The 26,235-nt window shown below is 39.8% G+C and overlaps 2 protein-coding genes across 5 annotated transcripts in view; both read right to left on the reverse strand.

Annotated features, from left to right (window-relative positions):
- The window catches only part of gapvd1 (GTPase activating protein and VPS9 domains 1), a 34,464-nt gene extending 21,017 nt beyond the window's left edge, over window positions 1-13,447 (reverse strand). For 2 of the 4 annotated variants that reach the window (XM_042487688.1, XM_042487687.1), the window contains exons 1-9: window positions 13,310-13,447; window positions 6,420-6,638; window positions 5,263-5,530; window positions 4,584-5,156; window positions 4,415-4,498; window positions 4,187-4,321; window positions 3,127-3,319; window positions 2,425-2,505; window positions 23-177 (exon numbers count right to left, since the gene is read on the reverse strand). In XM_042487688.1, the coding sequence (XP_042343622.1) occupies window positions 23-177; window positions 2,425-2,505; window positions 3,127-3,319; window positions 4,187-4,321; window positions 4,415-4,498; window positions 4,584-5,156; window positions 5,263-5,530; window positions 6,420-6,604 (1,674 nt within the window). In that variant the 5' untranslated portion in view covers window positions 6,605-6,638; window positions 13,310-13,447. Of the gene's footprint in view, window positions 1-22; window positions 181-2,424; window positions 2,506-3,126; window positions 3,320-4,186; window positions 4,322-4,414; window positions 4,499-4,583; window positions 5,157-5,262; window positions 5,531-6,419; window positions 6,639-13,309 lie in introns of all 4 variants that reach the window. The other 2 variants (XM_042487690.1, XM_042487689.1) reach the window with 2 other exon arrangements.
- A 4,887-nt stretch (window positions 13,448-18,334) lies between these two features.
- Window positions 18,335-25,302, reverse strand: unm_hu7912 (un-named hu7912). The gene is made up of 2 exons (XM_042488286.1): window positions 25,120-25,302; window positions 18,335-21,752 (listed from the first exon to the last, which is right to left on the reverse strand). Exon 2 carries the CDS (start codon window positions 21,698-21,700, stop codon window positions 18,491-18,493), a length of 3,210 nt encoding a protein of 1,069 aa, XP_042344220.1. The 5' UTR covers window positions 21,701-21,752; window positions 25,120-25,302; the 3' UTR covers window positions 18,335-18,490.
- Window positions 25,303-26,235: the final 933 nt, after the last annotated feature.

A 26,235-nucleotide genomic window follows, 5' to 3' on the forward strand; every position in this document is an offset into this window, starting at 1 on the left:
ACATTAATTCAAGTCACATTACCTCATTCTCTGACATCATCCCAGGGACAGACTGTGGACCAGTTCCTAGTGAAATCACCAGCACCTCTTCTGGCATCAGCTCCTGCAGGGACTCCTGGGAGCTGGCCTCTGCCTCCCCCTCCTGGGCTATGTTGGTACGGCTACGGCTGCGAGCAGCTGCTGGTTGGGGGGTTGGAGGGAAATAAAGGGAAACTCTTATTTTCTGATTGTTACATTCAGAAAATACTAAAAATGAACATATATGCTTTAACCCCCCCGCAAAAAAATGTTCAGGAATTTGGAATTCATTCAGCGTGTTTCATAAAATACACAGGTCTAGAGCTTAAAACTGGAGAACCAAGACTCTCATGTGGTATGTCACACCATTGTGTTGCCTGTAACTGCTATTAGCAAGTATTGAGAATGACTTCCAAATGAGCTATAAGTCAAAGCCGCTTTATCAGTTTCACAAAGAAAAAATTTAAAATGACCTTTTAAATTATTACCAAATCTTTCCTTGTGTAGCTATACACTGGTGTGGCACTAAAGACGAGTTCGTCTCTCATATTTGGATGTTAGACTGTACTTAGTCAGTAATGAAGGCTCAGCTTTCTTTTAGCAAAAATAACATTTTTCAAATCTGAAAACGGTGTTCCCACAGTTCGCTGGTTAAGCTGAAAACAGAAACACACACAAAAGCGCAGCTTTGCTGATGATGTCTCTAGAAAAAAACATATGCCATATCTGTCATATCATCTGAACAAAAAATATTTTGTCCACACTAGTGTGTAGAACATTTAACGGACTTACTTCACATACACTAATCAACATGTCAACTCTTGATAACATTTGGTATTTCCTGCTCGACCTGTGTGACCTGCTTTCACAGAGTTTCCATGATTAAAATGGCAAGCCTGACATCATGAAACACTTAAGCAGCACATGACATTCATACCACTCTGAAGACCAGCCTGACACTTATCAGCCCTTTGTTTCTTTGGCTGTAGCACACAGCATTGGCTCTTTAGCTCCATCCACTGGATATATCTCACAAATGTAAAAAGAGCAGCTAAGTACAGGTGCTACACAAGTTAACAGAGGTTCTGGATTCACATGGGATGTCTAGTACTCACTTCTCCAATCATCTCAAGAGAATCACATGAAGGCAATCAAGACAACTGACCACATTAAACTCACCCTGGAAAAGTGTTTCCTTCTTATTACAAACGTTTTTATGAAAAATGTTTCCATCAAAGCATGAATAGGGATTAACTGAAAAATTTGGACAACTTGAGTAAATCACACTTTCTTCACTAAGACACATAATCTCAGTTGAGTATTTTAAACATTCAACACTGACTTTGTTTACATGCACAAAATATTACAGTTTTTTATTGTGAAAAAGACAATATTCCTACTAAGCTGTTTACATGGCTATTAAAAACGAATATTCCACTAACATTCACGTTAACATGCACATTCACATGGATTACAAGTAGGAGTGTTTCTTCTTCCAACCCAAAATGCAGGCTTGCAAACTGTTGGCAAGTTGGTTTGTGTGCAACGCACAGAGCTCACCATATACAGGCAGGAGGCAGTTTGTCGCAAACTGTGATAAAAACCCCAGCTGAGACACATAATCCAAACGTGCTGTTTTGCACGTGTCCAAAAAATGATCCTAAAACCTGAAAAATCCTAGTAAATCCAACATATCTTAACGAGAAAAATGCAAAATTCGGAATGAGGCCTAATTCAGATCATCCATTAGGAATATGCCATTTACATGACCCACATCAAATTCAGAACACTGTCAAATTTGGAATAATAGTGGAATCTAAGTGTGGCTGTAAACATACCCAGAGACACTTAAAATCCTCCAAGTCATTTACAAACACAAAAAGGCCAATATACCCACTAAATAACCACTTCCCTGATATCATCACTGTAACTCATTTTGCCCTTAAGTTCTCAGAGATGAGTGGAAACCATATGTGCTTTCATGATCACAACCACGCTATCACAGATCCACTATCATTGTGGGATGTAACTACACTAATGTCTCCTTTTATTCGACCACATCTAACGCACAGACCAGAAGCAGGAAAGGTAAGATTTTTTCCCACTCTACCTGGTAATGAAAAGCCATATTCCGCTGAATGAGGAAGCAAAAAGGGGAAAACTTAGAAAACAAAATGAGTGGAAAAACATTTGAAGCTCTAACAGTAAACCAAAGCACTGTGCAAGGCAAAGCAAGCATGGTGAGAGCACACGGACAACAGCAGTGCTAGGCAACAGTGGCGAGGCGGGGCGGGGTTACTGTGCAGTTAGGAGCAGATGAGTGTTATCTAACACGCAACTGGGTGAAACAACAGTTACATGGGTTAAGTTCTACTCCAGCTCCAACACGACTGACCGGCTACCCACCAAAAGGGGTTACTAATGGAATGTGAGCAGACAGAGTGGTGCTTGTGGGGTCCCAGGATGTTATAGCGGCTAAGTGTTGTCCTGGTCATTCAATGGCAGCACAGGAGGAAAGGAGAAGGACAAGATTGGGAGTTGGAGAGAGATTACAAAGTACATCTCAGATTGTTTTTTTTAAAAAAGTATTTCAAGTCAAGATTGTGTGTACAAATGTCATATTTCAGAGTAGCAAGCACAAGTGGTTCATTTCTAATTAAGGGGGTGTTGCTACAGCATAATTTGTCTTGAGAATGCTGATGAAGGTAGTCTATGCATCTTTTCCATCCATTCCAATTAAAAGGAGTTCATTTATATTTGGTAATTTAATTGGTTGTCATTTCTGTAATTGAGCCTCAATCCAGGCCATGCTAATTATCTTTATAACAAGCTGAGAAGAAGCTCATTAGCTTCCTATAAAACACAGGCCTTTCACTAGTCATCACCGCTCAACACTACTTGTTTATTTTGCTTCTCATTAGGCAAAATATTACACTTCCATAGACTACTTCTTGTTTCAAATTGTGGTATTCCTACAAAGCAAAGTCTCCTTTAGATCCCCACATCAGGAAATTACAGGAGGTTGCATCACTTTGAGCACATCGATACATGTATTCTAAAAAGAGGCAGGAAGACAGAGGCTTAGAGGCCGTGGAGTTAGGTAGGTACCTATGGGGAGCCTGTTCTTCTTGTTGGCAGGAGTGGTAGCCGGGGAGAGCTGGGGGGTGTTGGAGGGAGTGAGCTCCAGACTGTTGCTCTTCACAGTTCGAGACTGGGGCACGTTGGCAACCAGTGTCTCCAGAGCCATGTGCTCCTCCTCCCGAAGGTGGTCTCCTGCCATCACATTCCGCACAAAGTCCACCTATGCAGGACGCGGAAAACAGTAGAAAGGTAAAAATTAGGAGGGGTTTGTTGTCCCCCCCCGCCAACTGCCTGACCCATAATGGAATGACATTCCCACCACGTGGCTTTTGTTTTAATTTCTGAACTGTTTTAGTTTTGCCTTTGTGAACCCAAACCGAAGCAGCTGAAAACAATGTATCATCCTTACACTGGTCTGACTCAGAAACCACACCTCTATGAGAGAACCTGCCCTTAGAAGAACGGCATTTTCTCACATTATGAAACCTTTCACATACTGCTATTGGCACTCATGAAACCTGTGTAGTTCCCTTTTTAAAATCTGATCTTAACAGACAGCTGAACTGCTTCAACTGTAAACGCTGCAAATTGATGTACTGCTACAAAAGGTCAAGGTTAACAATTATGAAACATATGCCAAACACAGAAAAGTTTCAACGACAATTGTTCATAATAAAACCAAAAACAACCAGTAATAAGATATTTGCTCGACAACAATTTATACCTAAAGAATTAATGATGGCACTGAATAAACATCTATTGTCTCAAAAAAAAAAAAAAACTAAACAAAGGGAACCTGCTGCAAAGATTTCTATTGTTCAGCATTTTTGGTTTTTTTTGTCCACTGCCTGTGCATAAACTCTGCACTGATACATTTAAAGGAGTTGTATAAGTTTCAAGGATATATGGTAATGTATTCAGCAAAGTGCTCCAAAAATCTTATCAACTCGCTTTTTCAGTAGAGGCTACTTAAGAACCTTAAAATGTATCATTCTTGAGCTCCACCCTGAAACAGGGAGGCTGCACATAATAACTTTTAAATGGTATGCTAATGTTACATTTAGATGTCAGCCGTATAAGAGCCTACCAGCACGAGCAGCTGATTGTGCGTAATATACACCGCAGTCCGACTGAGGCCTTCGAGAAGGTTCATTGAGGACATGGGTGGGGTCTCCACTGCTCTCCCTCCAATCACCACATCCAGAAATGCAGCTACACAACTCTGCAAACAAAGACAAAGAACAATACATGATTACAATGAGAAACATGTTGCACTCAGACTGGAATGAACTATGTATCACAACAGTTCGCACACCTTATCAAATTTGGACAAACTGCTTTTCCGCCTTGGGTCTGCATCATCATCAGCCATGGCCAACTGCTGCAAAAGCTGCCCCACCTGTGTAAAAACAGAAATATGCAACATTAATCTAAACTGCAGAATGATTCTCACGTGTAAACAGAGTACATGCTGTGTCACTGACCTGCATTAGATTGAAACGGGCTACTTCATTGATGGGGGCGTCTGAGATGATACCATACTGCTCTGGGTTAACTATAGCTGGGCAGATGAAGCAGGTCAGCAGCAGGTCAGTGCACATGGTGCGCACCTCGCCCACCTCGAGACGCTCCACACATGACAGAGTCTTATACATCTGCGACACAATCCAGCGCAGGCTGTGGGGAAAGCAGTAGGTGTTCTGCTTCAGGTAACCGATGAACTTGTTGACCAGAGCTACCAGCTTGGCCTCGTTGGCCTCCACGGCTGCCTGCACCCTTTGTTTGTAGCCCTCAGATCCCTTCTCTCCGAAGCGTTCCTGCTGGGCCGGAGTGAGGCGCTCTGTCACCTTGGCGGGGTCAGTCTCCAGGTGGTCTTCGTCCTCCACCAGCAGCTGCATAATGGGTTCATGGAGAGTGGCAGTGAGGAAGAGTTTTGCCGAGTAGAGGCCCTCGGAGAAGAGCTTGAAAAGGATGCTGAAGGCACAGGTTCCCCGTCGCAGTAGACGGCGAGGGTTGTCACTCTCCTTCAGCTCAAATTCCACCAGGTATCGCAACACCTTGAAGTGACAAGAAAGTAAGTTGCATCAGATTAAAATATCTTACTGAGAAGCTATTAAATGATTTCGTAAATGTGTAACGGTGCACACAGGTAAGGCCACTGACCTGCAGCAGGTAGCTCTCATCCTCCTGCATAATACAGTTGCCATAAAGCGAGGTGAAGACTGTATGGGTGACACCCTGGTTGTGCTCCTGGTTAAGCCTTTCTCCTGCCACTAGACAGGAAGCCACCAGTCTAGGGTTCTCCCTTAACCTGGCCAAGAACTCGCCATAGATGGTCTCCTGGAAGCCCAGAGTCTTGTAGCCATCAACAAACTGTGTGTCTTCCAGCATTTTGGCATGTTGGCAACATTCAGCCGGAGAGGCCTCCGCACTGCAGAACAGAGTTGTTTCATTAACAGTATCCAACATATAAAGTCTCTTGTCCCAACAACTATTAATCATTATATACTGTAATTCCCTCTCTCCATGACAACCAGATCCCTGAAGACGCGGTGGGTCTAACAGAGTATATCCTAGCTTTTTTAGAGGTCAACAACACATCATCCAACCTTGTTGGAACTGACTTAATATTCACCTTTAGACAAGCAAGTACAAGTGTTAGATCACACGCTCAAAGATCAAGGGGATGCTCCGTCTCCGCAGGCTCCATTTTTATGACAACTGATTTAAACTGTAGTGACAGGACATGTGCACACAAGAACAGCATCCAGTACCAAACTTGCTCTTGGTTTGTTAGGTTAGAGTGTGTAAGAGCACAATACAACTTACGCACAGAAAATGCTCACTACATCCTTAAAGTTTAAAACATGTTTAGCATCTGAACTTTGTGCTAAAACTCATATTACGGAGAATTTTCGCATTTATTGGTATTTTAATTATGTATTGACAATATACAATATATTGCTTTCAAAACTGCTTTTTGTTAAGTAAACCAAGATATAAATAATAATAAATCAGAGGCAGGCATTACAGAAAAAAACTCCCGCAATAGACTACAAATGGTAATTTTTACATTCCTGTTAGGGTACAGAGGTGCTGGTAGCTGGTATATTTCTACCTTTGAGAGAGTCAGGCTAGCTGCTAGCCCCAACTTATGCTAAGCTGGGCTAAGCACATGCAGATTCTAGCCATGCATTTAACGCACAGACATGAAATTCTGATCCATCTTCTCAGCCCACTTCTAGCAAGAAAGCATATTTAGCACATTTGGCAAAACGATAGTATTCCTTTTAAAGGGCAGCGTGGACAATAGGTCTGACCTGGTGAGAATAAGACGATCGAGGTTGATCCTCTGCTGCTTGGCGATCCATGCGGCTCGATACAGCCTCTCTGCTGTCTTCAGCACATCACTGTTGAGCCTCTGGATGAGTTGCTTCTCCGATGCCACATACAGCCTCTCCTGCTTCAGGTGGTGGGCCAGAGTGTGGATGTCTGGCTTCACCATCTTCACCAGCTCACACAGGCAGAGAGGGAAACGTCTGGAGCCCAAAAGGGACAAGATGGGAAAGAAACAGGTAAATGAGATAAAATATCTCAAAATGAAACTAAAACCCAAATAACATTTTATCAAATGATAAATCAAAATAGCTAAGCAAGACAAAAGTTAACGTTTCTTCAGTGTGCTACGTTAAAGGAGAACTCCCCAATTTTCAACAAAAAAAGGAAATTTCACTAAGCTGTGAAGAGCTGAAACAATAAGTCAATGAAATGATTAGTCAACTTCCAGAAATAACTTATTTAACTTATGTCAAATAAGTCATTTATCAAACAAAAATGTCAAACAATCTCTGGTTCCAGCTCCCTCGGTGAGTAGATTCATTGCTGTCCTGTTTGATATTACTGTAGATTGAAAAAAACAAGACCAAGACATTTGAGAAACTGTGATGAACATTTTTTTTTTACGAACCTAACATGGGCAAAGTCAGGATATGACAGCCTCTGCTGCTTCAGATTTTTAAAATCCTTTTTTTATCTGCCTCATGCAATTCCCTAACTTTATGGAAGTGGGGTATTAAAAATTGCTGATGTACATCTTTAAGATTCAATTCAGTGAACTGCAGAGATTTTTTCCATGCACACACCAGAACAGCCTTCATCCTTTCGCTTTTTCAGAATGTCAGTGTTGTAACTTTCTGGCACTGGACTTGTAGCAATGCTGTGGGACTGTGTAGCATGCATATCTGTTACCAAACAAACATCCCAGTAAACTCGAGTCAGTTATCATTCTGAGCTAACCTCTTACCCTTAACCATACAGTTGTTTAACTTAGCATCTTTAATCATTTTTAGCAGATAGTATCAATATTCATTTCTTGAGCTCTGCTACAATTTAAAGGAAATGTAATCAAAGGAGAAGCAGGAAAAGGTTCCTTTTTCTTTTAAGGTTTGGCTGAAACGCTAGCTCACACATGATGCTTGCGTCATGCAAGGGAAGTGATCATTTGCATTCCATGTGCTTCACACACTGGCCCAGCGACAACAACAAAAGCACGCTTTGCACAAGCTCCAGGAGACGCTCCATAGCAGAATATGCAAATCAACCTCCCTTTCCAGATATACACAGCCAAGACATACACACCAAGCTGAGTGCATGAAATTTGAATGATTTCTCCGTGAATCTTTGCACAAAAGCCTCTTTGTGGCTGATTGCAAACATAGCAAACACGGATTTAACTGTGGAGTTATGGCTCTGGGAAGAGAATGAGACTAGACTGGAGAAAACTGCCTCAGAGTGGGAATGACTGCGAGGCACCATCATTGTTCACGAGCTAACAGACAACCACAACGTTAGAGCTGATGTGTCTGACAAATCAAATTGGTTATGCAGATTTAAACTCATAATGATAGCCTCCACAGAGAACTCCCTCGGCAAACCAAGAATAAACAGTGATTACTGATCTCCAATTACTGTGATAGATTGTCATCATTTTTGTTTAAAAAAAAGAAAAAGAAAAAAAAGTCAAGTTTAAAGACCCATTTTTAGTTAAATACCACCATAATACAAAGAAACATTCAGTGTGTCATTTTATGGTTTGTGGAAGAAAATGCATATTTATTTCTTCATAAGGCACAGCTGCTCCTCATCACGTGTGGAAAATGATGGCTGCCTGTGTGCTGCAATCAACAAAAATAGCAGACAATCTCGAAAACAATTAATCGTTCATTAATTCATAAATTGTCATTTATCAGTTAAAATATCAAACATTTGCTAGTAATGATTTTTTAAAAATGTGTTGGTTTTGTCATTTTATCATTATCAGTTGAATTATTTTGGTTGGCTTTTAATGGCACTTTTGACTCGTATTATTTTCCATACTTTTTGTCATTTTTTAGAATAAACAATGCACTGAAAAAAAATCAAATACCAAACTTGATCATGAAGACAATTTACTTCAAAGTTTAAGTTCCCCTATGAAGTATTTATTTATAGTATTTATTAATGCTTTCGTCAACAACTAAAACTCCTCCTGTGGGGCCCGCAGAGGTGGGTGTATAAACAGATATGACAATACACTGAATCACTGCTGTAATAATAGAAAACATGTCTTCATAGGAGAAGTTATAAATACTAAGAAATACTTTATATTAATCGACACTTACGAATGTCCTCATAGCTGCTTACAGCTTCATTATAGTCTAGGCATAGATAGTCTTGTCAGTAGTTGAGTTATAGTGCTTACTAATACTGAATAGGGGCTTAAAGTGTGACCTCAACATGTAATAGTTGTGGCTTAATCTGAAAATGTGTATATCTGCTTTAAAGGTGATAAAGGTATGCAGTGAGTGGTGAATGACGGCGACATGAGTTAGTTTTCAACTAAATAACGATTATTTTCATTATTGAGTAACCTGCATATTATTTTCTTAATTAATCGACTAGTGTTTAGTCTGTAAAATGTCAAATATTAGTGAAAAATCCTTATCACAGTGTGCACCGCCCAAGGTCCTCAAACCGCTTTAGTTCTGACCAATATTCCAAAAACCAAGAAAACATTATGTGTACCACCATAGATCTCTATAAAAACAGGTACATTTTTACATTTGAGAGACTGAAAATAGTAAAGGTTCAGCATTTTTCCTTCAAAAATAACTGAAACAATGAATCAACTATTATTAAAGGAGTTGCTGGTACTGGACTGCTTGAAAAATTACAAAAGTGAGCTGTGCTAAAACTAACTGCTAAAATCTACATTCAGGACCTTACTAGATTAAAAGATATGGACAGTACAAAAGGCAAGTAACGAAGGTACTTTCTTTATCTTCCGTTTCCATTTTACATGTGAATGAGCCGACAGGTAACAGGCTTACGAGTACCCTCAGGGTGCACTTCCACGTATACACTACTCATGTTCTTGAATAAGCACATTCCTCACATACTTGGGAAGGAAGCGAAAAAAACAACTACGCTAATAAGTGGCCAGTAGAGGGGTTAACTGCCATTTGTCATGGCCTCCTTTGCCCGTCAGCTCCAACACAATTCACTGCATAAAGCCACCTGGTGAGTCAGCCATGGAGAGTACTGAGGAACTCTAAAGCAGAAGAGAAACCAAACAACAGACATTGTGAGGGAAGGCATAATCTGCAGCCTTCAGAGTTGTGTGAGAGCAATCGTAGCCGTGGCTGGCCATTGAATACTGTTACCATGAGAGACAAGTGGACCTACCATTCAATCATAGCATCAGTTTAAGCACAATAATATAACAACAAGGTAGCATAAAAGGCAAGAGAAGGGCAATGACAAAACAGATGATTTTAAAATACCACAGCAAGTCCAATCACGTATGTTATCTAATGACAAAGTTTAAAAGCTCAAAAATATTTTTAAAATGCGAAGTGCAAAACAACACCTCTTTATGAAGTAAATATCACAGCACCAGAGTAAAGGTGTTTGGAACACAGCCCACTCCTCCCACACACACATACAGACCGACCAATGGAACAAAGTGCTTTTTATAGATATTCAAAGGATTTCACTTTCTACAAAAAGGTATTTGTGTTTCTAAGCCAACATCCTCTTCACACTTCCCTTTCAGATAACTCCTTACACTGCTCAGCAAGCAGGTACCGTAGACCAAGAAGCCCACATGAGGTTTAAGAGTGACCTTTCCCACCATTTGGGGAGGCTACTGAATCTCATTGCTTCTAGAGTACTGTCTGAGAAGAAAGAGTACTAATCCTTCAAAAACAGTCAACAAATTAAAACTGACATGGAGTATTTGGACTGATTCTTAGAGTTGGTCACTCTTGCACTGTCACCAGCCAGATTCATCATGTGAGTCTGGGGAGCCAAGAAGCACCTTCTGGCCACAGTGCCCAACTCCCTGAATACCACTGCCCAAAACGATGTTTGATCATGTCTGCAGGCTCTGACACAAGAAGCTGTCTGATAGCACAAAGAAAGACAAAGTAATACACATCATAAACTGTGTCCTAATTCAGCTACAGAGTTCATGTTGATACACCAAATACAGTGCGATGGGCCAATAAGACCTGTTTCATGTGGCTTCTCCATATTCAGTTGAGAAAACAATGTTTAAGCTGGATTTCCGAAACAAACTCCACTGTATGATGCTTGGATATACGGTTAATCACAGGGCGTTGTATGGAAGATTTATGAATAAACAGTATTTATCATTAACATGAATCACTGTTTATCACTCGTTCGTCAGGTGCTGAAGTTACATGTTACGGCTTGCAGTGTGGACTCGGGTATCATGGGACTTATCCCAGTATACTATTAGGGGCTGTCACTTTATCTGTTGTCCTGAAGGCAACTTCCTACTGTTGGAAGCTTTTGATTTCACCAGCTGATAAGGAGCACCACACTGCACTGTTAGTTTTGGTCTCAGTCGGGATAGACCCCCTCAATTGGGCAAGTGGGGCAAGTAAAGCCGAGCTTTAAGGTCCTCTGGCGGACCCATGAAGATGGGTCGAACCATTTGTTGTTGCCCAAGACATTCACTTACATTATGGAGGAAAAAGGCTTCAAAGAAATGATAAAACATTGGATTTGCAGTGTGCAGTATGAATACACAGGCATTTTGCCCAGAACAAAATCCTTAAAATGTACAGCAGCTGTCATGACAAAGTGAAGCAAACAGCACATACACAGATACACACACACACACACACACCACCAGCTCTGTAGTTCACTATCATCTTTAATACACCAAATTGCAGTCATTTCCTTCCCTGACTACAGGTTCTTAGCAATGGTATTGAGTTTAATAATACATTGGGACATGATCTAAAGAAGAAGTTATTTTAACATATATAAACCAAGGATTGGGTAAACACCTATACATGAAAGGAGGCAGATCACAGCATTGCAATGTATAAATTAAGTAGTAGTATAGAAACTTCACCAATCAAACAATATTTGCATTAAATCGTTTTTGTACCCAGATCTAAAAAAAAAAAGACTATTTGTATGTATGTAGTTCACAGCCAATCAGCACAAGGGTTCATCAATGTAATGTAACGTGTGACTGGCCGACAACTGCGGCAGCTACAACCCATACAGTCTGTGGTGTGGTAAAGAGCTTGTAGTTCAGATTGGCGAGATGCCACCAAAAACAGTTGAAAGTATGGCTTTACTACTTGCCTGTAGCATCTGATGCTATTTTCCACAACTGAATGCTTGCATTTACATGATGGGTATCGAAGGAAGAGGAAAAAAGGATTAAATAAACTCTCCAATTGTATCAATATCACATTTTTTTAATGACCGTCATTGTTGCCAGTTATCTGCAAAGTGTTCAGTACTGTGCATTTCAGTTGGAAAAATTACGCCCATTTCAAAGTAATGCAGGAGCCTAAGAAATATAAATCCAGTAACAAAGCAACAAGTATGTGATCCCACGGTCACACTTGAACTTAAAAGTCAGTCCAATCTCAAACCATAAAGTAAATTGACCCCATTTCCAGGCAATCTGTACTTATCACTGTAGGAGAAGAAAGTCCTGTTGACTGAGCCTCAATGAGCGCTGATTAAGCTTTAATCATACAACGAAGTGAATTTAAAAAAACAACTTCTGAAGCTATAATGTAAACTCATGAATTGCTGTGCAATGTGGCATTTGGCACAGTGTAAAATATGTTAGTCCTTTTGAGGCGAGTGGATACAGAGCTAGGATCATTCTGCATCAGCACACTGTGACACCAGTTATTGTCATTGTAATGACCATATATTTGCGTTGTTATGAGGCCTAATCATTAGTTTCCAGCATTTATCAACTTCGAGTCACAATTCAACAGAGTCTTCAGGTCTTTCACATATTTCACCTGGCAAACGCCAAAAACACAAACATTTACCACTTCATGATATAAAACAGAAAACCGGCAAAAGTGGTAAATCATTAAATGGCATTTTAATCTAATAAAAAGACTTGACTCATGTTTGTCTCTGACAAACCACTGCAATAATATTGGACAAAATGTGGAGTTGAGTACCTCTATGTTATGAAGAGATAATGGTAACATCCAGTGTTTAAACATTAATGATGTTAAATGGAAGTACGCTATTATATCTCACGGCCTAACAAGCCGTAACCCTACAAACACTTAGTGGTTGTGTTGTTAACCAGACATTCCCATCACAAGTTAAATGGATGGGTGTGGACACATCTGACACAAAAAGCTGTCACATTTTCATGTCTGACGTTAAGTTGCAAGTTTACATTGTCCTTGATTTGATGTTGTGCTAGGCAACCGAGATTTAACGAACAAATCGAGATGTGTTGGGATAAATAAACGCCTCTTACAGCTTTCTAGGTTACCTCGTATTAGATTACCATGAGACGAGCTGAAAAACATATCAAATAAACCACGTAACTATCGTTAGGTCAGCTAAAGGCTATGGAGGAAACTGACACAACCCAAGACATCCAGGTGTTAGCTAACGTTAAAAGGTACCAGTCAAGACGGACTTGTGTTTGCAGTGATTTGAGCACAGATAACAAGCTGGTGAGCAGGCTAACCTAGTAGCAGCCTGCTAACGTTAACCAAGTTAAACTCGGCTAACGTTTGCTAGTAAAGCAGGGTGAGCTAACGATAAGCTAGTTAGCTGCGTTAGCTTAGCTTTAGATTGCAAGCTCCTCAATGACCAAATGTGATCAACAAAACATGCTATCATGAACTCAGCAACTTACCAATCGTAATTAAAGTGTAGTGGTTGGTCGCCTTTTCTCTAATCACAGCCGATCATACGATTTCTCGAGTCAGAGGGATTGTTTGTTGGCGGTTAGCCGTCTCACACTGGCTTCTGCAGGAGCGAACAGTGCTGTCATTTGCTGTCATCACGAGGAGACCTGCGCAACACGCATGCGCAAAGGCTTGTTAAAGGAAGCTTTCCCACTATGAAAAAAAACCAAGGCCTGCACCCTGAACATCATATTATATTTGTAATAAAGGCCAAGACTTTGGTGTAATGTCTTCCAAATCTTACAGCAATTTTAGATGAAAACTGCATACTATAATCCAATCTTTTGTAGGCTATAGCTAACATGTACCACATATTGTATATATTCTTATTGTTATTCTTACCTAGTATATCTCTGTTGTTCATTGTAACATTGAACACATATTTATATTTTTAGCTCACATACTAGTTTTATGCACTGTATTGTTGCATAAGGCAGTGTTTTAGGCTATATTTTACACACCTTACGCACATTACGCACTCAGCACATAATCCATATTATGATTCAAATATTAACATACTAGTGCTAATTGTCTACTACTGTATTTCTTTACATTTATATTTTTATACACTTTAATTTTTACATATTATGCTTTTTGTGTACTACTGTATGTCTATTGTTACATTTCTATTTTTTTATACTTGTGCTGGTACTTACTTCTACTTGCTTTAATTCTCAATGTTTCCATAAGAGCATCTGAAAGAGTTTCAAATATTTGTTACTTTTATCATTATAATAATAGGTTATATCTTTTATGGTAAAATAATGAGTGATGTTACAGTCATAACATGAGAACTTAAATTAGACAAAAAGATGTTATGATATTTTACTCTGAAAAAAAGGATCATTTGCCTGCCCACAGAAAGAAAAACTATTTGCATTTACATATCTAGAAATTACTGGATAGATTTTATGCAATATTTTGAAATTAACTTCTTTGACTTTGTTAGGAATACAAAATTTATAAGGTAAAAGCCATGTTCTTTGCCAATTAATACCTTCCAAATGTGAGTTCCAGAAAAAAATCTCTCTTGGGGAGACTTTTAACTCTTTATATAGCCTAGGCTATATCTCTGATTCACCGCTGTTTTAACCAGTTAATTTGGCCCACATTAATGGTCGGTAGTTACTAGTGCACTGGAATAAACATGTGTTAAAGGGCTCTGGTAGTTATCAAACGTTACTGTAGATTGTAAGTAACAGACGGCTGTGTTCTGGAGGCCTACAGTTTGTCCCTCTGGAGTTACCGTATGACAAGAAAAAAAGTTGTTGGAGAAACCGCCACTATTTTCGGGCTCATGTACCTGTGGGAGTTTTTCTTAAGGAAAATAAAAGGGCGGCAGTTGCTGTTGGAGATTTCACGTCTTCCGGCCCGTTTATTGTTTTGTTAATTATCCAGTTAGGCGCTCGGTTACATTGGTGACAGCGGTGCTCTTCAACAAGCCGCTCTGAGGACTTTTCCGCGGACGTGTGGAGACGTTACCGGCGCTGTTGTTTTTAGCTTAGCTGCCTCAGTATAGCTAGCTAGCTATTTGAAAGATGGTCGCCCGGCAGGGACTCGACCTGCCCCCTCTCCCTTCGCTGGTGACAAGAGCCAGAGTTTCACCACCTGGGTGAGGCAACAGTAGGAGACTGCAGCGGTGAACTGGTGAGGATTTACAGCTGTGATGATATACAGTACAACAGCACTCCCTCTTGTGTGACATTGCTTTTATACAACAGCTCAACTTACTGTCATTGACTATTTAACAGTAATAAGCACCAACAGATTCTGATTTGCTTTTTCATCTAATCATTTTTTGGCTCCACCAACACATAGTAAATAGTTCAGTTCAGCAACCGCTGGAAGTGACAGCTGTGATGATATACAGTACAATGGCACTCCCTCTGTTTGTATAAATAAAGCTGGCCTAATATGGCCACATTGCAACTCCGTTACTGTACTCTGCTGGATTTAGCTGCTGCAGAAAACAACAGGAGAGGATCAAGCTAAAGGTTCACATTTTTAAGTCTGCCTTAAATCGGTCTTCAGGTACTCATAACGACATTTATTTTACTGTGCTAGCTGTAAACATTCCTCCTGTTCATACTGGTGGCACAGAGATCCCTTAAAGCTCACCAATGTAGGCTATATCAATGCGAGACAAGATCTAAGTCCTTGTTCCATGCAAACAGATTTTAAAAATTATTTAATTATGAGTTAGACATTTCTAGTGTGCATCATCCAGACTTTTTAGTCTTGAGTCTTTTTTGTCCAGAATTCCCCCTTTGTATTATTATCCCTCCACCACAAATCGATGAGGAAACACTGTCTGGGGAAAAGCAGAAAGGGAATTTTACAATTAACAGACTAACTTTGGAATAGGCTTTCTTGATTGACAAACTCCATCTGCTGAAACTTCTAATTAACTTCAGATAAACGTTAATTTAATTGTCTATATGTGGAAACCTTGTTTTAAACACAGACTTGAACATTTGTGAACCTATACTTTAAAGCTTAAGCATATGCATAAGTATAACAATTGCATTAGGATACAAAAAACTTATATGAATTTAGACTTTACAGATAAATCACATCAATGTGTTCAATGATTGGTTAATTATGTTAATTTAGCATATACATATGCAGGTATTGGATTAATGCAAACACCAATACTGTAAACACAGACCTGTCAATAACTGAATAGATTGGAACACATGTTGTTCTTAGTGTCTAGATCTAAAAGTCAAGCAGGAAATTTACCTGAACTTTATTCCCTAACATTATATTGCAGCACAATAACACTGGAAAAACAATAAGCCATCACATTTTTCATTTTTATGAAAAATTTCCATTAAGGACAAAAGTATGCCTTTATAAGGGCTGTTAATATGTTCTAAATGAATAAAGACAAATGCTGAAGCAACCAATAATGTGGTTATACTGTACATGCACTGATAAATAACAATAATACTAATAAATAACAATTCATAACCTATGTATATAACTATACATCTGCACAACGTGTTCCAATCCAAACAAATATGGACATGATCAGTGCTGTTAAAAAATGTTTTAAAAAAAGAAAAGAAAGAAAGCAAGAAGTAATGCATGCATTTTTCCACTAGGTGGGAGTCTTATAGCATAGAATAAAGTCACTTAGGACAATCCTTGAGCAAGCTACTTGTTACAGTAATGCAAATTCAACATATTAAAGCACACTCACAGGGAAAAAACGATGAGAGGATCTCCAAGCATCAGCTAGTTAGAAACTCTATTCAGTTTCTTAACAGATAGGACAATAAACTGGGATATGGAGTGATGCTGTTTGGAGCCCATGGCTAAACTTGCACTATTAAGCAGCAAGTCATATTTTGACAGACACCAAGTCTTCATCTGAGTGATTTTACTAAAGTGTAAGTCATTATAACAGTGTGCTCCATACCACATCTCTTCATACCCTAGATGATCCCGACCGGGCGAGAGTTACCCCCCACCCCCCAAAAAAACATTTTTTTCTTGTTGTGAACTCTTATATTAATGCTGACAGACTGTCGTTAACAATATATTCAGACAGATCATCAGATGACCATCATAATAATGATTCTTGATCTATAAAACTTGAAAGATTTCGATCTACTGGCATTTGGTGTTCTAGTTTTTGCACTTAATTAATTTCTATGTCTTTACTGTTTTCCTTAACCCTGCAAATGCCTACTATACTACTCTGGAAGAGAGATACAAAACCACAAGGTCAATCATTAAATTCCATTTATTATATATTTATATATGGGTTATAAACATCACAAAATAGAAAGTCGAGGAAGGTCTTGCACAAAGATATATGTAATCAAGTAAAAGAGCAACCTTAGATTAGTCAACAATGGCAATGGAAGCAGGCATATCGTCACATCTGGGTTCAGTGCTGCAGCTGTGTTAGGAACATTCGTATTTTATAATTTATGTTTTAGTGCAAACAAACTCTTTGCAGCTCTTGGCTCCAGGAAATTATTATTTATCAATAATAAAATAGGATTTTACAATATAGATGTTAAGGTTGCTCTTTTATTGCATATTGTTTAAGAACATACTGTGGTATTAGTTACAATAAGGTCTCAAGGTCATGATGTTCAAATGAAATAATATTCAATATATAATATACCTCTTACATTTCTAAGCATCAAATGGTATCTCATTAACATAATAAATTTAATTATAAGCAATATCAATATTAAAATACCTGAATATAAATAACATGCTTTGAGCAAAATAATTGTTCATTTACAATGGTAGTTCAAACAACCTATGTTAAGAGCTTTCAAGCCTTAGAAATAGCTAAACCTATACATTGCTTTGTGTCAAATGCATTTTTTTTTCGACTGAAGGCCACTTTCAAACAAAGCAATTTTTACAAGAATGACATCAAGTCTTATCACAAGATGATTTAAATTCCAACTAAAATTCTTCATGAAGTGGGAAACAAATGGGTGGTTTGATTGTACTTCTTTGTCTATCAAACACTAATTAATATAGCAATAATAATAATAAAAAAAAAAAAAAAAGAACCCACACGACTACAGTATACTTAGGAAATAATACTTAAGTACTAATAAACTGTTGTAATATTACAACCACCGTAACAAGGTATAATATAAATTTCTGATATAACATTTGTTGGAAAAATCAATAGTGGATGAATGTTACAATATGAGACCCAGCTGTGCCTACTATCATGTGGTGGCAATGGGATGTGTACTTCATAAATATTGTGTGCTTCATACATTGTCTTCAGAAACTGCACAGATCATACATTTCACATCTTAAATACCTGGATAACTGGGTTTGTGCCTAGTCTACATGCAGGCTATTAACTCTTCTGAGTGCAACAGGATCAAAACAAGCCAAAAACAACATAGGACAACCTTTAAAAGTGCGTGTGTATATACTATATGTGTGTGCATCTTAGTGTGTGAGTGTTTGTGTGTGTTTGGCGACAGAAGAGAGAAATAAGAGAGAGAGAGAGAGAGACAGAAAGAGAGATTGGTCACATATATACACATACAATGTTCAGTTTGCTAAACCACACCATGTATTAACAGTATGTACATTTAGTGTAGCTGACATCATTATCGTTACTATTTAGTGCTGTACTATATAATATCATCCAAGAGATGAGGGGTACCTACCCAGTCCAGTGTTCTTGGCTCGGACGCAGCCATGATCATGCACATAAACTGTTTCCCTGTTCTCTTATCTATTGGGTAAATTGTAGTGGGAGTGAACCTTTTGTTGCTCTCCACAAACTCACACAGCTGATTATAGATTTTGGGGTACTCGTGACGAAGGAAGACTCCCCTGGTCCTGAGCTCACGCTGGATATTGACAAAGCATACCTCTCTGGCTTTCCTTCCCTCCTCCCCCTCCTTGTCAATGTCTGGAGTGCCTGGAGGTGGAGTGAGGATGAGAGTTTCCATTTCACTATCCTTCCTGAGTACCTTTTTGTCAGGGCTTGAGGAGGCCAAGGACACCTTTGCATATTTTCGCACTGTTGGGGCTTGGACCCTTGGGGACGGTCTGTTAGGCACTAGTTCACCAACAGCTACAGATACATTCAGAAGGAAACATTCACTGGGGTCGTACTCGTTACCTGCATGCTGCAGTTCCTTGCAGTATTCGCCTAGGTTGTCCTTGAAGCCATCCAGCTCTCTGAGAGATAAGTATGTGGGAGACATAAGGAGGCTCTCTAGTCCAACTTGGAGGAAGTTGTCAGCTGTCTCCGGATTAGCGAAACCCAGAAAGAGAACACCTCTCCCCCTAGAGAGGTAGCCAGCTTTAGCAACGCGAGAGAAGGCTTTGTGGATCTCTGAATTCTCTCTGCAGAACTTCAGTGTGTGTCGACACACACTGTTCACACGGCCGTACAGACAGGTCTCTTTGTGGATCTCCCAGTCATCCCTGCGACAGTTTCGTGAGCAGTAAAATGTGTAGCAACTGTGACATGATTTGAAGTACAAGCAGGCTTTGAACATACTCTCAATCCGGTTGCATTTCTTGTTAGCGCACACCATGGTGTCATCTTCATCTGTGCTGTGGTCTGGAGAACATTCCTCTGCACTTCTTTGTAAAGCATCACAGCCACTATCAGGGTCTTTGAATGTGTCAGGGCTTGATTTAGACGATGGGAGCTGTGTGTTCAGACATCCTAAGTTTTCAAGTCCAGAAGATCCCCTGTCTTTGTCATCATCCTCAGTAATAAGTTGTTTCAGCTGGTCTAAAAGGTCTTCACTTGACTTTCTGCTGATTGGTGGCTTGTAATCAACAACCAAATCAGCTAAGAGTTCATCCAGTTGCTCTAGACTCTGCTGGAGGGAGAAGTTGTTGTGTTTTCTCTCTTTGGTTATGTCTGGTGTATTTTGTGGCTGCTTATGATGCATTTCTTTTGGAGATGGTGTCTTTTCCCCATCCAACGTATCCCAGCTGACAGAGTGCACATCACGCCGCTTGCTGTTGCCTGCACATATGTCATTGTCTGTTATGGTGATCTCAGGAGTTACAAACCAGTGTCCACTCTTGGTAGTCCTCCATGGATTGCTTGAGCTCCTCTCTAATGAGGTTTCAGACAGTGAAAGGGCGGCGTAGCGCCTTGGTGAACTTGAGAGGTTAAGTATAACAGGTTGAGATGTAACATCAGTGGATGCTGCTTGCTTTGCTTGGTAAAACAGGTTCTCATAGCTTCGTCCACGAGGTACTGATTGCTGTCTGTCATGCCGTGGATATAGAATATTGTCCCAAGACTTGGAGTGGTTTCTGACCTCTGCTCCTAGTCTACTCGACTCCACAAAGCTGTGAGTAAACCATGGAGGTATACTGGGGTCTTGCCTTACTTGTGGTGGCGTGTGCTGAGAGGACTGGTTAGAGTAACCAGATATACTTGAGCGATACCAGTCATCTGAAAAGGCCTGTGACATTCGAGGGCGTCGTCGACCCTCTGTATGGTATGGCCTTGGTGGGTAGTACTGCTCCTCCGGAGAGCATGGTTTGGAATAAAACAACCGTGAGTTACTCATATGGTATGGATTAAACCGGCTGTCCTCTCCATAGTAAGATCTAGACAGTGGAGTTGTAGAAAAGTATGATCCTGCCTCACTGGTGGAGTAAGGCCTACTATAAACAGAGTGTGCTGGCTCTCTGTTGGTATAGTTGTCTGTGTAATACGACCTGACAGGAAGGGTGTGTACCCATCGGGTCCTTGGGTCATACTGACTAGTCATTGTACTACCATGGCTGGTTAGACTGGACCGGTCATCCTGAAAGTACGCTCTAGAATAAGGATGGACTGGATACCGAACAGGATCCTCTGTATAGAAGAACTTGGTTGGTATGTTAGGATTAGAGTAAGCTCTTTGTTCTTGACTAAGATATGGTGCTGTTGGTGATGGCATTCTGTGCATGTCCAAATGCTGGTATGAGATAGGAGACATGCTGGTGGTATAGTGGTATCCTTGTCTAAAATCTCCACTGTAGCATTCACTTGGAGTTGGCGTTGGTGAGGAGACAATCTGTCGAGGTACATATAAACCTCTACTGCTACTGGCCTGGGAATATCTCTGCCAAAGATGCTCAGTCCGTACATTGGGCACCTGCCGAGATGTGTGCTGCAGTACAGCAGCATCTGGTTTAATGTCCACCCGGCACCTGACATGAGGGGTTATGGCTGGTTTATCGGGTTTATCCCCCTCAAAACAGTCTGAGACATAGAGTGGAGCCTGAGGCTGCAGTTTGATAGGATGCACCTCATTCAAAAAAGCCCTGTTTGAGGGGTAGGATTCCCGCTGTGTTTCTGAGGTCCTCAAGGTGTCTGATCCAACCTGAGGCGCATCCCTCCCCTTCCTGGCTCCTGGAGGAGACACTGAGATTGGCACAGGAGTAAGGGTGGACTTTACTCTTGGAGCACTTCTAGATCTTGTTCTCTTTTTAGAGTCTGACCATGTTAGATGGCTGGTTTTGTCCTGGGTGGTTTGCTGCTGAAACTGCCTGGTGTTGAAAAGATCTGGAGATGAAAAGCGAAGGTGCCCTGGCTGATCGAGTCCATTCCACATTAGATCTTTGTTTAATGTCTGATGCTCAGCCCTCTTATAAGGGTACTCCATTGAGGAAGAGAAGGACTGCGGGTCATCCAGTGACTCAATGAAGTCAAAGCTACGGCAGTGTCTTTTGTTGATGATTTCTGGTTTGTCGATCATTTTCAAGTCACACTGCTGCGAGGAGTGAAGGGAAATAGAGTGGTTGGTGATGGGATTGAGAGTAAAGTCCTGATATAGAGTCGACGCCAGTATATCAGGAGGATGCGTTCGTGTCATCTTAAAGGAACTTCAGTGCTCTCCATTCAGTGTGATTCAAGATCAACACAGCCTATGGAAAAAAGAGAGAGAAAAAAACAAATGCACTTCAATGCAATTTAAATGTACAGATGTGAAGTGAATGACACAAAGTTTTTTTAAATAGCTGTATTTAAAAACATCTATAACACTGAATCAGATGTAAGTGAAACTGAAAAGCAACCTGACTACATGATACAGAGACCCGTGATAATAACTGTGTAGAAATTAACAGATGCTCTTTTACCAACCTAGTTAATTTTATGCCAGCAGCCACAATACAACTTTGTATGTGAGCAACATGACAATAATTCATTATTTTTAAAATATTGAGACTATTCATATATTTGAAGGGGCAGTTTGCATGTAATCAAACTACAAAAACGGACATCATGAATTTTAATTAGACTGAAGACACTGTATACTAAAACTGGGTATTTACATGATCCTGCGATGTTAACTTGGAGGGTTATTATTATTTACAGGAAAATGCAAAACATAACTTGCTTGACATTAAACCAAATTGCTGGTATATGTATCTCAAATTTTATGTAAAAAAAAAACAACACACAGCTATAGACGATAATATCAAGGTTACTTTAGAGATTTTCTTATTAGAATGTAATCTCAGAAAATTATTTTTTATTTATTTTTTATTATATTAGCATATTAATTGGATGCATTACTCCAGCATGTCTTGGTTTTACCATTAAATCTTGTAACCTTCAAGCAATTTCAGTACACATTAGAGACCTCACAATGTAAAACAAAACGACAATGAAAAGTTAGTTTGCGTTTCAGTAAGTGGCTATCCTTGTTTTGGAAAAAAAAAACATGCAGCGCAACAAACCATTTCTGTTTACTGCTGTTTTAATTATTCACATCTTATAAATAAATAATATACATACAGCTGCTGTCAATCTCTGCATGAACATCCAGAGTAATTTTTTTAAGACCTTTGAACATTTCCATGTACAAAACGATTCGGTTTCAACAATGGATTTATGTGTCACACACACACACACATGGGCTTCCTTGTTGGCACCCACCCACGAGCTAACCCTGAGTTACCATCTGTTCATCGTGATGAGAGAGGACTGACCAGCCATCTCCCTGTCATGTCTCCACAACACACCTAAATATCACGTCCTTTCACACATGACCAACCGCGACAGACAAACCAGCGCTGTTACCCACTGCTTTGCATGGTTCCTTAAAAATTTTTTTTGTTTCAAAAACAAATTGTGGGATACCTGTGCATGCATTTTGCTGTTCTTAATAAAAAGAAACACGGCAGCTACAGTAGCATACAATGATGATTTTTTTAATTTAATGATGACTGTTTCTAGAGTTGCATGAATGGGTTCGAGAGGGTAAAACCATTGCAAATAAATAGTTTACCAGATGACATTGTTTTTGGCAAGATTGATCACCTACATTCAGGACAACACATTTTGCATATAGAATCGTCTTTTTCATATGTTTATCATTAGTTTTATCCAGTTACATGAACTTCTGTGTACTTTGTATTCATGTCATGGCTAGTTTTTCAGCTGCACAAGTACATTACTACAATACAGGTTACTCATTGTACTATTACCCAGTGTTCTATCACTATTGGGACTAATGGTCACTAATGGCTAATTGACAGCTGAATGTCATTATAATATGAATACTATCTAAGGCTAATTCTGGGTCATTTGTGCCAATATAGCAGTCATAAATTCATTATTAATATCCCATCAGTGACGAATGTGTAAATGATGATAGGATGGAGACTGAAGTTTAAACTCTGTCACTAAATAGGAAAGAAGTTCCTTAAATCCATCTTACCTCAGTCTTCCTATTAAATAGATGAGATGAGGTGTCAGCAAGATGGCAAGGGCCTTGATGAGACTTCATTTTATTGTAGAGCATTAAAAATGTCTAATAATGTGCAGGATGTGAAGAGTGAATATTCAGCGAGTAGTTCATCACAACCTATCTGTCTCTAACAGCTACCAAGCTTTAATACATCAGTGGATATGAACAGTAGCTCCCCATCAGGTTATATTAAATGATGTTTTTAAAGGAGATATTTCCGTTGCAAATTGTAAGCACTTTTCTTAATCATTTACTGGTAAAATTAACAATCGATTAATCGTTATTTAAAATATCATAAAAACTTTGCTCATTTCAAACAATACCAAATGTGTTTTTTTTGTCAGTCAGAACTCACAGCAAAATATTGCATATAATATGACAACATTGCACAACCTATCTATTGATCGATTATATTTCACATTTGATTAAATTCTTAACGGCTGATTAATTGATCATCAATTCATTGTTATCATATCTAGAAGGTATGAATGTGTTTGCAAGGATACTGTAAAAATGGTCTCGCAAAGCTGCTACAAATCCCAATAGGAACGATAAGAGAGATTAATAAAATATCAGACTTTATTATAGGTCGACAATAGGTTACCGACATCAATACTGACTGCCACCGACATGCTTTTAAGTCCCTGTGGAAATATTTGCCTTTTTCTAGCGTAAGGGGTCCAATTTATTAACAATCTAGGACAAGAAGGTGAGAAAAAAAACACCACATTTGTTTTTAAAATTAGAGGCCAGGACAAGAATTCTTTCCTCTGCTCATCTTCATAGTCTAAAGGCCTCAGGCTGTTCTTGAATAGAGGGACTACACTTTCTTGCACAAGTATAAAACCACATGCCACATACTGTCTCCATGGCTACAGCACACAGCAAAGAAACCATGAAACACTCCTCGAGGTGCACACCGAGGGCACAATTTCAGTGTGGATAAAAAAAATGGACTCACAATCAATATGAACTGCTTTAATATTGTCTGTGTGGGCAAAATCCATCTGTGACACACAAGTGCGACTTTGTATTGACTTAGTCAAAGGATGCACCAATGATGTTGCTGTTATTCACAGGGCCAAGGGCATTTTCCTGTGCTATTTTTTCCTGATGATGAGGTTCTGTATGCGGTCTTATATTAATTGGGCTCTTATTCATTTGCTGGTTTGTCACTAAACACAACTTCGCAGGATGTATTGTGCCATTATGCAAGCTTTTCCAGACAATAACAAATGTGATTCGTCTGAAACCTCCCCATGGGGCCATTCACCGAGGCACATTCAGCCTCGAAGCGTTACCAAATACTTGCTCTAACGCACTTCGACACCCCTTTTTATTTTGGTGCTGCGGCACGGACGGCCCTCCATCCTTTGTGGCTGACCTAATGCCTTTGCGCACGGAATGACATCATTTGCGGAGAAAGACATTAGGAAAAGCGGGTTCAAACCGGGACAGAGCCCGCCGGGGGAAAGGGGTTAGATGAGTTCGGCTAAGTTTGGAAATGAAAGATTGCGCGAGTGAATGAGGGGCCTTACCGTCTCGCCAGTGAGTAGATCGGATGCGGTGGACATGGTGAAGCGGCAGCCTGTTCTCTGCGAGGTGCAGCTTCACCCGCTACCGCACCTGCTGGGAGCCTCCCGGAGCCGAGCACTCGTCCTTCATGCTGCCTTTACATGTTGTCTACTTCACCCGAGCGATGCTCTCACACTGTGGCTTTGTGTGTGTATGTTTGTGTGTGATGGAGGGGAAGGAGGAGGTGTGTCTGAGGCTGCGCTTGTGCGCGTGTCTCTGGAGGCGTGGTTGTGCGTGTTTTTATGAGGAGGGGAGGGGAGGAGGGGTTGGGGGTGTTGGAGGAGGTTGGGGTGGGTGTTGAGTCTCGGAGCAGCAATGCGGTCCCTCCGTTCATCTCAGAACATGGAGCCCTGAGGACAACCGCACGGGCATTTCCGGGGGAACTGCCGGTCGTTTGGTCTTCCTGCAGTCCTGCAGTGTAAGGTGCTTTGTAATCAGCTTTCTTCATCATGAGGCGAAGCGATTCTGACATTTACATTTTTAGAAAGTTTGCAGACACACTAAAAAAAAAACACTGCCTGCAGAATAGCCTCTCCTACACTTTACTGGTCACTTCTGGTCTTCCTCCTACACTGTTGCATTATACATGGTGATGAGAAAAATCAGCTTTGTGCCAATATACTGAAATTTAGTATTTCTGCAATAGGATTTTTTTTTTCATCCAGTTACCACTACAAAATATAATCTTGATGAACTGACCAATCATTAGTTCTGTAAAATGTAAAAAAAAAAAAAAAAAAAAAAAAAAATAGCTTTTATAATTCCCCATAGCCCAAACTGACATTAAAATGACTTGCTTTATTTGAGATAAAAGACTTTCATACATCAAAGCATCAAATCATTGCTCTAATGTGCAGTGGCACCCCCAGAAATTTTTCCTAAGAGTGGCCAGATGGAGCCACTAATCAGGTTGGCACACCAAATCCAAAAAGCCGTAACTGAATTTCAGGAATTCACTTTTGCTATTGAAGTATTTAGGCTAGTTGAAATCTATGTGAATGTGGAGAATTATTGAATTGTGTACTGATAAACTTTGGTTTCTTATTTTACAATTAATAGTAGTAATTATCTGATGTTCA

This window comes from Plectropomus leopardus, chromosome 6 (genome assembly GCF_008729295.1).
Source record: "Plectropomus leopardus isolate mb chromosome 6, YSFRI_Pleo_2.0, whole genome shotgun sequence".
NCBI classification, from domain to species: Eukaryota; Metazoa; Chordata; class Actinopteri; order Perciformes; family Serranidae; genus Plectropomus; species Plectropomus leopardus.